At 45.4% G+C, this 17,380-nt stretch overlaps 1 protein-coding gene across 1 annotated transcript in view; it reads left to right on the top strand.

Moving 5' to 3' along the window:
- The window catches only part of NUDT14 (nudix hydrolase 14), a 64,616-nt gene extending 50,495 nt beyond the window's left edge, over positions 1 to 14,121 (top strand). The window contains exons 3-5 of the mRNA XM_066612319.1: positions 1,308 to 1,372; positions 4,846 to 5,083; positions 13,814 to 14,121. Of these exons, the coding sequence (XP_066468416.1) occupies positions 1,308 to 1,372; positions 4,846 to 5,083; positions 13,814 to 14,054 (544 nt within the window). The 3' untranslated portion in view covers positions 14,055 to 14,121. The remainder of the gene's footprint in view (positions 1 to 1,307; positions 1,373 to 4,845; positions 5,084 to 13,813) is intronic.
- The last annotated feature ends 3,259 nt before the right edge of the window (positions 14,122 to 17,380 follow it).

Below are 17,380 nucleotides of genomic sequence, written 5' to 3'. Positions count from 1 at the left end.
AAGAGAGAGGAAGATGGGGAAGACACTGGAGATGAATGTGTCATACTTGCACTATGAGCTAAGGCTCAAAGAAGCTAAGGTTCGAAGAAAAGTATGGTTAGTGCTTCTGTGTTCATTGGGTTTCACTGCAAAAAGGGACCACAGGAACTCTATCCCTATTAGGACCATGATATGGGGGGAAAGGGCTTAACCTTCTGCCTTTGCCACAGCTCTGATCAAGATGTTGGGGGCATGGTTGGCTGTATTTTCCTCTGGGAAAATAAAAGCTCCCTTTGGCACCAAGAGGGAAATACTGTCCCTTCAGGAAGCATGCTACACTTAACAGCAGGCTAAGCAGATGTTAGGTTCATTGAAGGGCTAGGCTACCCTTATGAAAGCTTGAAATTCTGGGTGGTTCTGCAGTGCTGTGTGATAGACTAGAGCAGCAATTTTCAACCAGTGTGCTGCAGCATATTGATGTGCTGCAAATGATCCACACATGTGTGCAGAAGTTTGGGGGAGGGTCATTTAATAGTAGGGCCATTGGGGGATGTGAGCTCCCCAACAGCAGTGTGATGTGCCTAAGTTATCAGAAAGAAAAAAGAAAAAGCACTGATGGTGTGCCTTGACAATTGATTGCCTCATCACTGTGTGCCATGAAATGAAATAGGTTGAAAATCACTGGGCTAGAGGGAGCAGGGGAATGAAGTTAGCAAATGCTCTCTTGCTACTTTCTGGCAATCTGTGGTTCTTCTTTATTAAGTGACAGCACTTTGCCCCGTCCCAAGAAATCAATAGGGATGAACCCAGATGACTCATTAATGTGTCCACTATTTTCCCACTGACAGCAAACTCCTTCTACTTGTTGGAAATGTTGGAGGTCCCAAGGTGCGATGGAAGTGTTGAGCAAAAGGCTACCACATGGTCATTCTAATGCCCATACGAATCTTCCCCAAATATTATTCCGTGCTATGTGACCAAATGATTCTAGCACTGATTTCAAGGGAGTGCTTTAATACCCCGATGTTGTACTTGGCCTATGCAAAGGTACATTGATTTCAGCAGAAGAACTTCCATCCCTTGTGCCTGAGAATTCCATCTCCAACATCAGGCAATCTTAGGCAGCTGCCTACTATCAAAAATGGCTTGCTCACTTGTAAAACTGTCACTTAATACCCATATCCTTAGCTTATTGTGACTAACTCATCCCGCCTTCTGAGGCCTAGTCCTAAACCCTTTAAAAAGCATACAGCTCCACAGCCCAGCACATAACATTCTTCTAATGTATTAATTGTGTGTTTTGGTTTTGTTTTTCTCTCCTTCCTTAGTGTGTCCATTCTGATCTTTAATACTTCTCGGCAGTGCTTTGTTGTGGTGAAGCAGTTTCGACCAGGTAATCCTCTTTATTTTTTTGCTCCCCAGTGAGGCAAACCTATTATGGGTTTAGCAGTAAAAAGCAGGTGGGCCCACAAATGGCTGTGGTGCAATGTTTTTCTGCATGATCAGAGGAAGTCGCACTTGACCTTTTGGTAAATTTAATGTGCATTAAGCTGCCTTGATAGGATGTTTCCATCCCGAATCCTGTCAAGTTCACTGACAGTGTATGCCCTTTAAAATAAATTTCTCCACCAAAACTGTAGTTTGAGAAAAACTTTTGTATCCCACCATCCTCCAAGGAGCTCCAGGTGGCCTTATGTTGGAAGGCAGTTTAGGCTGAGATATGATGACTAGATGAAAGTCACCTAGTGAGCATTATATATTTATTTAAGGCACTCAGAACCTGCCTTTTTCTTACAAAAATGTCTACAACATGTCTTACACCAGACTGGTAAATATAAGCATTGCAGCAGGTGGGTAGCCCAGTCCCATCGGGCTACTCCTACATGTTGTATACTCACCGCAGGCTCTGAGTTTCACAAAAAGTGCCATAAGGCACTCCAGCACTGGCGGTTGATCGTGGAGCTGGGGCTGAGGCCAGCACCAGTCAGCACTGGGTCTCAGCTTCATGAAAACGACCAGACAACGCTGCTGCACCACCAGCTGACAGTAAGCTTATTCAAGGCGGAGTGCAGGGGGCAGAAAGGGGATAGAGGGAGGGTACTGTAGAAGCCCTGGGTGCTAGGGAAGCATGAAATTGGACCCTAAAACAGTAAATAAAAACTAACCAGCCATAAGAAGACACATAAGCAGTTGTTTGTTAAAAACCGAGGAAAATGGGATGGTTATAGCCTGGCACCTAAAAGGGCAGTAATAATGGCTCCAGGCAAACTTGCTTGGGAAGGGAGTTCCAAGTTGAGGTGCTGCCACAGGAAAGGCCCTGAGCTCCCCCTCCCCCCCGGCTGATAGTAGGGGAACCTGGAGAAAGGCCTCTCCTGTGAACTATACCAATGAAAAAAATTGAATGAGAAGATTTGATCCTTTGGATCCCCAGATCTCAGGCCCTTTCAGGGTTTATGTCTGCGAGGGATTTGAACCAAAGTCCCCATGTTCCATATGCAACATTCTGTCCCAGACCAGCACAATGTACAGGTGTGACCCACCAAGCCAAACACAGTCCACCAGCCATACGCAAATGGCTGGATAAACCTGGTTTTGCCGCCTTCCTAGAATTTTCCCCAGCCCCACTTTTCAAAACAAAATTTCAAGAAGAGCATTACAAAATAAGACTGCTACGTTCTTCATTGCTGCCTTTTTTCATCTTGCTCTTGTGTCTAATAGCAGCCTGAGTTGCAGAAATTGAGCAGATTACTTTTTCCTCTATAACTTTATTTGCATGCCTAGGAAAGTATCATCTGCTTAATTTGCATTATCAGGCTGCTGAGAAGTGCAGAAGGGTAGGGACTATCATAATGGGGGCATCTCTACAACAAAGACTCCGAGCAATAGGGGTCGATCTTCAGTAGCTGGCACAGTGACATGGATGGAATCAGTAGCATCCTATCGAGTCCTTTGTGTTTCCTTTGATGGTATTACATGGCTCTTAGCATTTTCTTTAGAGGAGTATTACCACGACAGCTGTTTCTAGATTAACGCAAAAGGTCCTTTGCAAATTCCACTCAACAGGCTGTGTGTGTGTGTGGGGGGGGGGAGTTTATGTTCAAAAGGGGTTTTTTCAAACAAATATGCATGCTTTTCATAACTGCTGAAACCGCAGCTGAGTTGACAGGCTGAAAGATTCGTCATTGTACACCATGTACAGTCAACATCCCAGCAAGTAGCAGTGAATCCTGTGAAATATGCCTTAACGGAATATTGGAAGTTGCCTTAAGACAGATGGAAGTTGCTTTAAGACAGAAGTTGCTCCCAAAGCAGACGTATTGCCTAAAGAACCATCTCTTGGAAATCTTAACTTTTGAAAAGAGTCGGTATGTCGTCCATTCTACTAAAGAGCACTTTCTCCTCAATCATTTGCAAAATGTGCAGAACATTAGGTGCTTCAGAGCCTTTTAAGTGCAGCTATTATGCGACGTGCTAGTTGCTTGCTCAGTTAATGAGAAATTAGATGCACCAACTGAGTTAAATGGGTTCAGATGATTGCACACATGCCCCAAAGACTCCTTAAAGCACTTTGCAGTCTGCGTGTGTGTGAGGGGTTGTGTGTTAAAGTGGATTTACTTTATGTGTAATGCCATTTGAGTCTGCAGTAGCAAGGAATTTGAAAGACAAGGATTTGAAAGACAGGAATGCCTTCCTCTACAGTTACTATACATTACCTACATATTTTCCATTTGCTGTTCTGTTCCTGATTGGGGAGGGAAAAAAAAAACTTGAATCCTTAGTCTGAGCAAAGCCTACTTTTTGTGGTCTCTAATATGTTGAGGAGTTCTGGGCATGTGCAGATCCCGTTTCAGAAGCTTCCAAAGCTGCTGTTCAAGACAAGCACTTGGGAAAGCAGACTTTGTGCAAGGTTGTGTGCCACGAGCCCAGGAAAAACTCAATAGCTCTGTATCTTTTTAACTGCTGCTGAGATAGTGGCAGGAACATATATAGTGGATAATGTGCAGCATGGCCTTTCCCAGTTTGAAGAGACACTTGGCCAACAGTCTGAGGCTAAGAGGCAAAGAAGGAAGGCCCATAGCCAGGGAGACAGACCAGGGACAGACTGCACTTGCTCCCGGTGTGGAAGGGATTGTCACTCCCGAATTGGCCTTTTCAGCCACACTAGACGCTGTTCCAGAACCACCTTTCAGAGCGCGATACCAGAGTCTTTCGAGACTGAAGGTTGCCAACAAGACAAGTGTGAGCATTGTAAAAAGAAAAACATAATTGTGACATTGGTTGACCCTGGCTTGTCATATGGCAAGTCAGTGAGGTCACATCTCAGAAGTGCTGGTGTTGTGATGTAAAACTCAACAGTTGCCTTCTCTGCTTGTAGGAGAATCCTCTGGTGCACTCCTGCCCCCACTGCAAAAAATTCTCCAGGCAGTTGAGATAGAACCAAGAACCCCACGTCAAGTCTGCCCTGTGGGAGACCTAACCAAGTAGCCTTGATGAACTCACAAGATTGACCTTGATATTTTTGTAACCTGGGCAAGAACATGTAGTTTGAAAGTGAGTTGCATTTGGGAAAAATACTAATTGATCCAAGCTACTGACCCAAGCTCTTTGTGCACACACACTGAGCTCTGTGTTACTAGAAACTAGATAGCCCTTTTCCCCGCACAATGTTGGAGAATACATGGTGTGCGCACCCCCATTTTTTGTATTGTAGAATAGGACTGTTTCTGCCTTCATGTTTGCCAGTCCGTTTGGAGCAGCTCAACTGCCATGGGCTGTTTTCACCCACTCTGCTTTCTAATTAGAAGAGGAAAGACCCCAGAAGATGGCAAGTGACTGAATTTATTTTTTGTGTTGTTGTTTTTCCAGCTGTCTATATGTGTGAGATGGAACGACAGTATCCTCAAGACTTTGCGAGTAACGACCAGGAGAGCTGGCGTCCTCTGCCAACTCACTTGCCTGCCTCTGCAGGGGTAACTTATGAACTCTGTGCTGGCATTGTAGACAAGCCAGGACTCTCTCTGGAGGAAATTGCCAGCGAGGAAGTCTTAGAAGAATGTGGTTATGAAGTCCCTCCAGCCAGCCTGAAGAAGGTTGTTTCATATAGGTAAGAATAGTGGAAGCCAAAGCCTGTCCCCTCCATTTCCTTTTTAGACACTGTTCAGTATGTTCAAAGACCAGCTCTTTTTCATGCAAACTGTGCTACTCCTTTCATTTTCTCAAGGCAGCACCCAGCAACAATGCCAGATTATAAGCATATTGAACATATGAAGCTGTTCTGTATTGAGTCAGTACTAGCCCAGTACTCTGTCCTGCAGAGGATCTCTAGGGATTCAGGCAAAGGTCTTCTCTAGCCTTGCTAGCTTTTTAGCTGGAGATACTGCCAGACACTGAATTGAGGACTTTCTGCATGCAAAACAGGTCCTTTGTTAGAGAGCTGTGATCCCCACCTCTCCACTCCGATCAGCCAACGATCACCATAGAACTATTAAAGTTTTGGTCCAACCTGGATCGTAGTCTAAAATGAAAAGCCTTCACCTGCTTTTATTTTGTTTGTTGATTTATGATGTTTTTATCCTGCTTTTCTCTCCAAAGAACCCAAGGCAACTGTTACCAGTTGCTGTTGTGTCCAATGGCATCACTAGGGTTTGTGTCACCTAATATAGGAGGCCAACATGTCACCCCAGTGATGGACCTCCTCCCATGCAGTGGGCAGGGCAATGCCCCACGTGGTGGGTATAGTGATGTACCATCACCTCGCCCTCTCTGGTTTTTTGGCTATACCTTTTGATAGAACATGGATATTACAGCGCAGTTTTACTTTCATTGCATTCTGCTGTAAAGTACACATTGAATGGTATGTAACATGATGGTATTATTCCTACAAACCTCAATTTTAGTAATTTTGGTCACTAGAGGTGTCACCCCTCCCCCCCAGGTGTCACCTCATTAACACCTTATTGGTTCCATGCTGTGTCATAGTAATATCTCATTGGCTCTTTGAACAATCAGTCTCATTAGTCCTTTTTGAATTGAGGATATGTACTTTTTGTTACATAAGTCAGTAGCATTTTTGTTTTCTGGTTTTTTGGTCATATCTTTTGATAGAAAGGAGATACTTTACTCTGGTTTTTTCATTGCATTCCTCTGTAAATTACACATCGAAAGGTATATAACAGTGGTATTCAGACTGGGGCATTGTGACGCCCCAGTCTGAGGGCCCTGGCCTCTGTCCCCTTAAGGGGCGGGGGCAGGGGGGAAGGCAGCGACTCGATCCCAAGGATCGCGTCACTAATGGGGCTGCAGGGACTGGGATGTACTCACCAGTCCCTGCAGCAGCCTTCCCGGGATGCGGGGAGCCCCACGCAAGCGCCTGCAGGGCTCCCCAGCTGGTTCGAAGTTAAACTAGAGCGATTGCGCTCCACTTCCGGTTTTGCAGAAGTGGGACATCCCAGTCCCTGCAGGCCCCCCCCAGCGGCACGATCCTGGGGATCATGTCACTGCCTTCCCCCCACCCCAGCTGCCTCCCTTGCCAGAACTTAACAGCCAGTGTTGAGGATCCTTCTTTTGTTTACAACTTTTGTGATCACCATGTCAGGAAGCTCCTAGAAGATGGCTTCTGTCACAAGGTCAAAGTTGCTGCACCAGTCATGTATGGTTGCTTCATTAGGATTGTGCAACAGGCAAAGGTCTGTCCGAGCCAACTTGATTGGGAGGGGGGTGATTGCTCTGATAAATAAAAAAAATTGGCTTTCCTTTTAGGCCTGTGGCTCTTACCAGGCCTCTTACCATCCGTCCTGGATCATGTTACTGGCCTGGGCCATGCTCCTCTGGCAGGCAACCAACCCCACATGCACGTGCGCACAAGCGTGTTCTCTGCTCACTTCAAATAAAAGGCATAAAGCTATCTGGCAATAGTGAGCCTCCTCTGAGATCAGGGAAATCTGTTGTATGTTGAGTGATTATTTCCTCACAGCACCAGAGTGTGTCCCAGGTTGTTGCTTGAGAAGCAGCAGAGAAAACCTGTGCATATTTACTGAGGTGTAAGCACCAGTGAGTTCCGTGGAACTTGTTCCCAATTAAGGCCCCCAATCCCATCCAACTTTCCAGCACCAAGGCAGCCACAGGTAATGTTTCCTTACCTTGTCAAGGCCTCCATGACCTCCCCCACAACTGTATCAGCCCCAGATGGATAGGATTGGTCCTAAGTGCACAGAATTGAGAACCATGTCCTTGAGGCATCACATGGTGATTTAAAAAAATTAGATACATTTGGGGATACATTTTATTATTCAAACGTTGTTTTAATAGCAGGAATATTTTTGCAGGGAATCTAATTTTTTTTAAAACCCATTGAAATTTGATCAGAAATAAGAGAAGCCAACTCTCTCTCTCTCTCTCTCTCTCTCTCTCTCTCTCTCTCTCTCTCTCTCTCTCTCTGTGTGTGTGTGTGTGTGTGTGTGTGTGTGTGTGTGTGTGTGTTTAGTATTTGGAATTAAGGAAATGTCAAGAATTAAATAATCTAAAATGAAAATGTGCTTGCAGCCTTCTGCCTCCCCAGATTGTAGCTTTGTGATAAAAGCATCTGTTCTCATCCTTGGAAATTGCATGTCAAAATGTATAGAGAGTGGCAACTTTCAAAGAAAACAAAACTTTCTTAGCTTTTCCAATTGACAACTCTATTGAAGTGGACACTGACATGCTTTTAAAAGAAGAAGAAGGAGAGGGGGGAAAAAAACCTGGGAATTAAATACAAATCCACAGCTGTCAATCCTGGCAAATGTCGTTTCCTGCTGGATTAAGGAGCTCTTGCTAGGGGGAGGGGATTTGAAACAGAGGAGATGTCTCTGGCTACGCATTGGAGCCAGATTAGAGGACTGGTTTGCTAGATGAAAAGGTGCTTTCTTCAGTGTGAAACAAAAACTGCCTGCTTCCTTGGAAATAAGCTTCATTGAACTGCATGGAACCTACTTCCAAGTAAGCATGCATAGGATTGGGCTACAGCATTCTAATATCATTATGTCATTGTGCATGGCTGAATGAAGCTGCGATACCATTTTTTTTTCATTGTTGGTTTTGTATATAACACGTATGTGTAAGTATCCAAATCTGCTCTCTCTATTGAAGTAGATGGGGGAGACTTTGCCATTGAGGGAGCTCCATGTGTGCATTTGAGCCACTTTGCGGAGAATAAATTACTTGATTTTAGAATTATAGTTCAGCTGTCAAAATTCAAAATATTTTCAAACTGTGTGGATTGTCATATATTAAAAAAATTCAGAAAATGTACTCAGTGTCATTTGGCATTACAATGTTATGTTGGTCCCTTGTTCTTTGCACAAGACTTTTTTATCTTCTTTCCTTTCCTGTCAAATACTGCATTGTAGCATTCTTGCATAATCATGGGCAAGAGCGGGGTCTCCAAGCTTTTTGGCCAGAGGGCCGCATCAATTATCTGGCATGGTGTTGAGGGCCGGGGAAAAAAAATTAAATATAAAATTTATTTAAATAAATTAGAGATGGAACTTAGATGAGTGAATAAATGAATGAATTAGCTCATTCTTTCAACCTCTCTGGCCCTTGAACACCCTCCAGACGCAACCAGAGCATATTTCCAGTGGTGGTTGGCAACCTTCAGTCTCGAAAGACTATTGTATAAACCTACAGCACCTGGTATTCCCAGGCGGTCTCCCATCCAAGTACTAACCAGGACTGACTCTGCTTAGCTTCCGAGATCAGACAAGATCAGACATGTGCAGGATAATAGTTGTTACATAGTTCCAGTCATGTTTGGCCAAGTGGGCCCGAGGCTTTCAGGGGACAAGAGGTTGGCCACAGGCCAGATAGAGGCTTGCCGCGGGCTGCATCTGGTTCCCGGGCCGGGGTTTGGAGACCCCTGGGCAAGAGGAAAGACATGTGGGGCCAGTGTATAGCCGGACTGTGTTACCTCCTATATACAAATGAGTGTGAGAGAGAACACCTCTGTTTTCAATCTGGTAGAGAGGTTTCCTAAGGCTTGTCAGTGTTCAGATGCAACAGGACACTGGAGGAAGGGAAGTCATGTACATTACACAACCATAGAGTTAGAAGGGTTTGAAAGATCCAGACCCTCCCGTACACTACAGGTACATCTTCCTAGACAATTGATCCTCACAAGATCTCACATAGACTGCAGATGGAGAACTTGTGATTGCAATAAGCTGAGTGCAGAACAGTAACTCCATATCACTTGGGCAGACCAGACCAATCAGTGCAAAGGTGTCTGACAGGAAGAATGGGATGCTACAAGATGATCTGCAACAGTACCAGTCTGGTAATGCTGGTAGATACCAGCATTAAGGATACAGGAATATTTTCAGACTATTGGTCCATGTCTCCCACGTTTGCACCTTCTTAGAGTCTAGGAGGCCAGTGCAAGGACGCGTGCCAGCACTGCAACCCAAACCAGCCCAGATGCTTGCTGTGGGGCATCTTAGGATTGGGCTATAAATTACAAATCTGCCATATCATCATCCAGTTTAAGATTGAGAGTCCAATCCTGAGGGCTCTGAGCACTGGCGCGGAGCTTCAGTGCCGACACTGGGTGTTGTAAATGTGCCATAAAACACATTTACAGCACCTTCTGTGTAAGAAGTGCTGTCACCAGCCCAGCACCGGACAGATGCTACCCAGAGCACAGAATGAGTTCCGGGCAGCGGTAAGGACTTTGATGTGGGGGGAGGCATTCCAGGGCAGGAGGAGAGTGGGGCTGGAGGAGGAACTGGGGCAGGAAGGGGTGGAACTGGTGGAGCCCTGTTTTGCCATATGCAGTCCTCCATGTCAGGCTTTGCAGTCCAACAATTCTCAAGTCTGAGCCAGCAAAATAACCAGCGCAGATTTAAGAAGCCCCATTGCAGGGTCTGGGATTTCCACCAAAGAGACCTTCAGTGGTACCATAGGATACAGCAGTACCCGGCAGTGCCACCAAGTATAAGATTGGGCTGTCCGTTACCCTGTGTTGTGCTAACACAGGCTTTTAATATTGAGGGTTAAGGTTTTATGCCGATCGTTTTTATGGGCTGCATTTTTACTGGCTTCTTTTTTTACTGTCTGCTACTGGCTTTTAATAAGATTTTTAAGTTGTATATTGCTTTTTAGGTAATTTTAATGCTTATATTTCATATTTGTACTGTTTTTTATTTTTATATTTTTATTGTAAGCCACTTAGAATGCTCATTGGGAGATTAATCAAGGTAACAACAACAACACAGTCACACATTTCTATTGGTCAGTCACACATTTTTGCACAATCACATTATAAGGGCTATTCACGTGTTACGCTGGGGTGTGAATAGCTATTCTTGGGTTGTTTTACACAGATCAACAGTACCACTTGAGTTTGATATACTGCACACATTTTCAGTTATATAAATGGGTATTAACATATCTGATTGAATGTGCTGGAATCCCTAGCATGTATTCACTGCTGAAACAGAGACACCTGCGTTGGCTCGGTCATGTTGTGAGAATGGATGATGGCTGGATCCCAAAGGATCTCCTCTATGGAGAACTCGTGCAAGGAAAGCGCCCTACAAGTAGACCACAGCTGCGATACAAGGACATCTGCAAGAGGGATCTGAAGGCCTTAGGAGTGGACCTCAACAAGTGGGAAACCCTGGCCTCTGAGCGGCCCGCTTGGAGGCAGGCTGTGCAGCATGGCCTTTCCCAGTTTGAAGAGACACTTTGCCAACAGTCTGAGGCAAAGAGGCAAAGAAGGAAGGCCCATAGCCAGGGAGACAGACCAGGGACAGACTGCACTTGCTCCCGGTGTGGAAGGGATTGTCACTCCTGGATTGGCCTTTTCAGCCACACTAGACGCTGTTCCAGAACCACCTTTCAGAGCGCGATACCAGAGTCTTTCGAGACTGAAGGTTGCCAATACAATAAAGAAAATTACAAAATATGAAATTGAGAGTACAATACTTCATGGGTGGGTAAGGCTTCAGCCTCTCAGCCATAGTGGAAATGGAAAAGGTGCAAAAGAGAGCGACTAAGATGATTACGGGGCTGGGGCACCTTCCTTATGAGAAAGGCTACATCGTTTGGGCCTCTTCAGCCTAGAAAAGAGGCGCCTGGGGGGGGACATGATTGAGACATACAAAATTATGCAGGGGATGGACAGAGTGGATAGGGGGATGCTCTTTACACTCTCACATAACACCAGAACCAGGGGACATCCACTTAAATTGAGTGTTGGGAGAGTTAGAACAGACAAAAGAAAATATTTCTTTACTCAGCGTGTGGTTGGTCTGTGGAACTCCTTGCCACAGGATGTGGTGACGGCATCTAGTCTGGACGCCTTTAAAAGGTGATTGGACAAGTTTCTGGAGGAAAAATCCATTACGGGGTATAAGCCATGATGTGTATGCGCAACCTCCTGATTTTAGAAATGGGTTATGTCAGAATGCCAGATGCAAGGGAGGGCACCAGGATGAGGTCCCTTGTTATCTGGTGTGCTCCCTGGGGCATTTGGTGGGCTGCTGTGAGATACAGGAAGCTGGACTAGATGGGCCTATGGCCTGATCCAGTGGGGCTGTTCTTATGTTCTCTCTCCAAGTCATTGAAAGCAAATTAGAACTTGAATGAAATGATACTGCAGTGGCTGTGTGTTGTATGTTGTACCCCACATCGACGTTCACTTTGATGGCAGAGAAATGCTAAACAAATAAAGTGCAGGTGGAGACAGGGAAAGTACTTGCTTCCCAAGTGAGTGTTTTGAATGTTAGAATGTTGAGGTCCAAATTGAGCTGTATCTCGGAGGGGTTCATAGTGGGACTGTTCCACCAGACTGAACAAAAGATATATTTCAAAAGAACATTAAATCCAGTTCTAGGGCCTTGCTTTATTTGGTTCACTTTTGCAAATGAGGTTCCTTTGATGTTTTCTGTGATACACAGTATACTGATTGTACCTGGTACATAGAGTTAATATTGTGTAATGCTTCCTCCAAACAGTAACATACAGATAAATGCTATTTTAACCCAACGCATTGTGGATAACAACCATAATACAATAAAATGCTTAATAATTATTGAGATCACCTGCCAGTACACCTGTGTGCAGATAGTATAATTTAATATAATTCTGTGTCAGTTGCTTTTATTCTGTTTTTTTGCCTGCACCTGCCATTTATAACCTCAGAACCGGGTAAAGGTCCACAGAAATTACCTTAGGAAATTACTTTAATTGCTCATCGATTCACCCATTGTACGTGTGCAGGGATTTGGAATGCACTACAAAGAATGCCGTGATTTTGGATTTCCTTAAAAACAGGGTGTTATTCCTTCTGTCTGTGCTGGGTTTGTACATTCACCTAACTTTTTATCAGTAAGTTTCATGCACATCTTTTCATCAGAGGTTTGCACAGTTACAGTTTAGGATGATCAGTGAATATCGACTTTTAAAATATGAATGCAAAATGCTTGAATACTTATTGAATTAAAATGGAACTGTTAGATTATATGTAGCAGATGTATTAGTAAACTATCCATTACTTATAATAATAATCATCATCATTCTTATGCATCTAAAAAAAAAACTGTACATGCATAAAACTAACAAAGACAAAGCTCTACTCCTCTGGCTTACTTCTAAACAGACCGTCATGCATCCTCTACAGCAGGGGTGTCCAAACTTTTTGGCAGGAGGGCCACATCATCTCTCTGAAACTCGGGGGACGAATTAATTTACATTTCAAATTTGAATAAATTTACATAAATGAATATATTAGAGATGGAACTTGTATGAGTGATTGAAGGTCTTGCAATAATAGCTCAAGGCCTATAAAAGTTCTTGCACAAAGCAAAGCCAGCCTTTCCTTCACTGCCACTGCTGTATCACAGAAGTGAAACAGCAAGCAATGGAGGAACCCTTGTCCCACAGCTCATGCGAGAGGTCAAACAGCCATCTTTACACTGAGAGCAATTGCGTCGGGCCGGCGCAGGCTCCAGATAGTCTGCAGAGGGCCGGGTGCTCATTGAAGACTGGGGGCTCCCCGCAGGCCGGATTGTGAGTCCCTCAGGCCGCAAGTGGCCCCCAGGCTGGGGTTTGGGCACCCCTGCTCTACAGGTTCCTTGGTATCCACAGGAGATGTGTTCTCTGACACCCCTTCCCCCGCAAATACAAAAAAAAAACAACAACTCAATCCGTTTCTTGTAATGAGGCAGCCCTAATAAATATCCTTAAGACTTGAAGGACTTGGGACCCAATCCTATTTCCAACACTTTCCAGCAGCGGTGCAACCACAGAGCAGCCCCGACATAAGAGAAAAAATGTTTCCATACCTTGAGGAGGCCTTTGTGACTACCCCCACCACCACTGGATGCAGTGTACACCCCATTGGCACAGCTGTACCAGCACTGGAAAATTGGATAGGATTGGGCCCTTGGCTACGTGACCCAGCCTACACCTCTCCCCACTACCTGTCACTGACAGATTTTGAAAAAAAAGAAACCCCAGAAAAAAGACGCTCAAACATTTATCTCCCTATATTTACACAAGCTTGCAAACTGCAAGAGCTGAACTCTTTGCATATAATTAGCAGCTACAGTATCTGATTTTTGAATAGCCTCAGGGCATGAGGCAATTAGTTATCTGATCTTTCCATCACCTATGTTTTCATTGGAGGCTCTGTGGGACCCACCAGAAATCGGGTTGCGACCCACCAAGTGGGTTCCGAACCACAGTTTGAGAAACACTGATATAACGCTGAGTAGTTCTCAGCTGAAATGCATTTCTTATTTCCCCATGTAAGTTTCTCTTTCTCTCTCTCCCCTTTTCTTTTTCCCTTTCCCTGAAGAACTGGAGTTAGCGTGACAGGAACAAAGCACACGTTATTCTATGGCGAGGTCACCGACGAGATGAAAATCAGCGATGGAGGGGGTCGTCCCAAAGAAGGCGAGCTGATTGAAGTGGTGGAAGTCCCTCTGCAAGACTCCATGAGTTTTGCATTTGATGATTCATGCCCTAAAACAATTGGTATCACCTTCGCTTTCATGTGGTTCCAAAACACCATCGCCCCAAAGCTGCTTGAAAAATAAAATGAGTACCCAGGCATCCTAGAATTGTGTGGGTAGGAATTTTTACAAAAGCAAAACCCTAGCTAGATAGAAGCCTTCCATAAGAACATAAGAAGCGCCCCACTAGATCAGGCCATAGGCCCATCTAGTCCAGCTTCCTGTATCTCACAGTGGCCCACCAAATGCCTCAGGGAGCACACAAGACAACAAGAGACCAGCATCCTGGTGCCCTCCCTTGCATCTGGAATTCTGATACATAGCCCATTTCTAAAATCAGGACGTTGCACATACACATCATGGCTTGTAAACCATGATGGATTTTTCCTCCGGAAATTTGTCCAATCCCTTTTTAAATCCAATCTCCTCTGTGCAATTGGGAAATCTGATAAATCTGATAAATGCAGAGAGCTCCTTTCATGCTTATGCAGAATGCATGGAAGCTGGGGAAGGGGGTGGGCTGGCAAGTGTGATTGGTGGGCCGCTGTGAGATACAGGAAGCTGGACTACATGGGTCTATGGCCTGATCCAGTGGGGCTGTTCTTATGATCCCACTCTGTGCATTCAAGAAGGACAAAAGCATTCCCAGTCCTACCAGCTTTCCCTTCCTCTGCTCCATCATAGGGCATCAAGTGTGTAGGACAGTGTGCTTGACCAACTTGCTTTTCTGTCCTGCTAGAAATGCTTTTTAAAGGCCTGACCAAACATTTTATGCAAAAGTGTGCAACAGAGTCCCGAAGGCCTTGTTTCACCTAGAAGAGAGAAGCTATTTAGAATGGAGATGTAGCAGTGGGGGAGAGGCATCTATCCTTTCCCTGCTCACAGCTTCTTGCTCCTGATCCCCCAAATCACTTTTCCCCTTGCACAGTTTATCAGAGAATTCTTGACTTTCAGAGGAATGCCCCCCATATTTCTACATGAACCATGATCCGAACATACTTCCTGGCAGCACGGAAAAAAGATCCCAGCAACAGTCACCGGAAAAGACACCATGCTGGGACAAAGAGGGACCGTTGCTCTCCCCCACTAATGACAGGAGAACACTGCTTTAAGAGGTGCCCGTCTGCCTAGTCAGCAGGGTTATCCCGGTTATCAGGTTTTTGCAGGGTATCCGCCTTGTGAAATCACAGCAGCCAGAGGCAAGGCCAAGCGAGTTTAACTAGACTGTAAGACACGGGCAGTAACTGTCTCATTTTTAATCATTGTAACATCTGTTAGTTTTAGGCTCATTTTATTATTTTCTGCTCACTGCTGAGGCCATATCACTTCTCTGTAATGTCCTCTGGTAGAGGAAGGGCAGGCGTTCCTGACCCTTGGGGAAAGTCACTTCCACTACCAGGAGGCAGGGCCAATCATAGATGAAGTCTCCTCCTGCAGGGAGGCTGCTGGCGACTTCCTAGACCCCCTTTGGGCTTGTTTATCAAACCCCTTTTCTTACCATACACCCCCTGTGAACTGAAAGATCTCTGTATCTTGGCAAACTAGCCCTGAGACTCCTGCAACATCTGAGAAAACGTCCCAGCAGATAGAGACAGGCACCCTTGGCTGCTGGTACTCTGTCCCTTAACCCCAGTATGAGCTGCTTCTGTATCTCTCACGTGCAGTCAATTTGAGGACTTGCTAGTGCTGCTATTCCCTCTTTGGTGTCAGTGGGGTATGTGACTGTGTGTCTAAGATTCTTTGGTCTATCTTTGTACCAGTAAGGGTGGAGATCCAGAGATTAGCCCCAGGCTTCCTAAATATAGTGATTCAGCAAGGGCTCCAAGGAACAGAGAACTACATCTTCCCCTTGATTCTTGTCAGAGGCCGGTAGCATCAGTTAAGAGTAATCACCTGGAGAGAGAGGCAAACTCCACCACCCCAAGCAGGTGAAGTGCTTTTTAGCTCACCTAGGGCGTACTCCTTGCCTGTAGGCACTGTTCCAGTGGACTCCGACTGAAGTCTTGCATGCAGCTGGAACGTTTGGTCCTTTCTAGTTTCTTTCCTTTCTCACCCCCCAGCTTTCCCTGTTCTCCTTCCCCCAGTACTGCACAAAACCTCATTCTTTATTCCTTGGCCATTCTGGTAATCTCACTCATTACTCTGAGGGCGAAATCCTATCCTGCACTGGAACAGGCAAGCCAGGAGGCTGCCGCTGTATCCAGCACAGGATAGTGGCCATAAGCAGCTCAGCCAGAGATAAGGGGAAACATTTCCCCTTACCTCTGGGTAAGGGCTGCTGGCCCCAATGGGTTTCCTCGGACTTGCGCCACCTCTGGAAGCTGCTCTGTTCTGAAAGGGGGTTGGGATCTGGCATAACTGCCAGATCCCAGCCCTGCCACCCGCTCCCCACCCACCTGCCCCCAGGGCTGCCCACCGCCTGCCCTCCCCCCGCCCAAGAATGCCTGCCTCACTCCCTCCTCCTTCCTACCTCCCCCACACCTACCTTTCGTCCTTGTGTTGGCTTATCCAAGCCAATGCAAGGCCCTGGGAGGAGGCCTACGTGGAGGTCCTTCTTGGAGCACCGGCCTGGCTTCCTCCCAAGGAGGTGCAAACATGCTTTACGGCACGTTTGCAACCCTCCCAGGCTGGCCCAAGGGACTTGGGCCATCCTAACCACCAGTTAGGATTGTGCCCTAAGATACCAACATTTCCTGATTCACATCCCCTCCCCTTCTCCATTCCCTCCCCTATTCCTCCCCTTCTCCATCCTCCATTGAAGTGTGTTTATATACCCGTTTTCCTTCCAGGGATCTTCCCTTTCTCTTCTACTGGGACCTACTACCATTTAGCTACGTTTGTGTGTGTTGTGTTACATACTTTTTGAATTCCCCTTCCCTCTTACTGTACTTCTGTCCAATAAATTATGTTGTGCAGCCCTTATAGCTTTGTCTCTCCCATCCACATTCAGTGCCAGTACATTGAAGTGTGTCACAAGCCACTGCGCCTAGGTCCCTACGCATGTCCCCATATGTGCATGTGACATGTATCAGAGCATACTTGGCAACACCTTCTTTCTTTCTGATTTTAAGCATCAGGCACAGCCTGTTTTATTTGCAGTTTTTATGTCAAAATCCACTTGTTTGGGGTCTTTTTTCATACTGAAGAGGAAGAAACAAGAAGTGATATGTAAGGATTTCCAGGAATACCCTGTGGTGCTCCTTCCCCATTCCCATGGCGACCAAGAGTAGAAAAAATTATGAGAGAATACAGAGTTGAACCCTTTTGCTTAATCTATATAAGTCACAGAGTTCAAGTTTTCTTGGTGTGAAATTCAGCTGACCTTGATGCAGAGGTGTTTTTTTTTAATAATTTTTTTTTTTTTTGAGCACAAAGTATATACTGCTTTAGCACTGAGCCCTTTCTGCCAT

Source organism: Tiliqua scincoides, chromosome 1 (assembly GCF_035046505.1).
Source record: "Tiliqua scincoides isolate rTilSci1 chromosome 1, rTilSci1.hap2, whole genome shotgun sequence".
NCBI classification, from domain to species: Eukaryota; Metazoa; Chordata; class Lepidosauria; order Squamata; family Scincidae; genus Tiliqua; species Tiliqua scincoides.
This window is presented reverse-complemented; position numbering and strand designations above follow the sequence as displayed.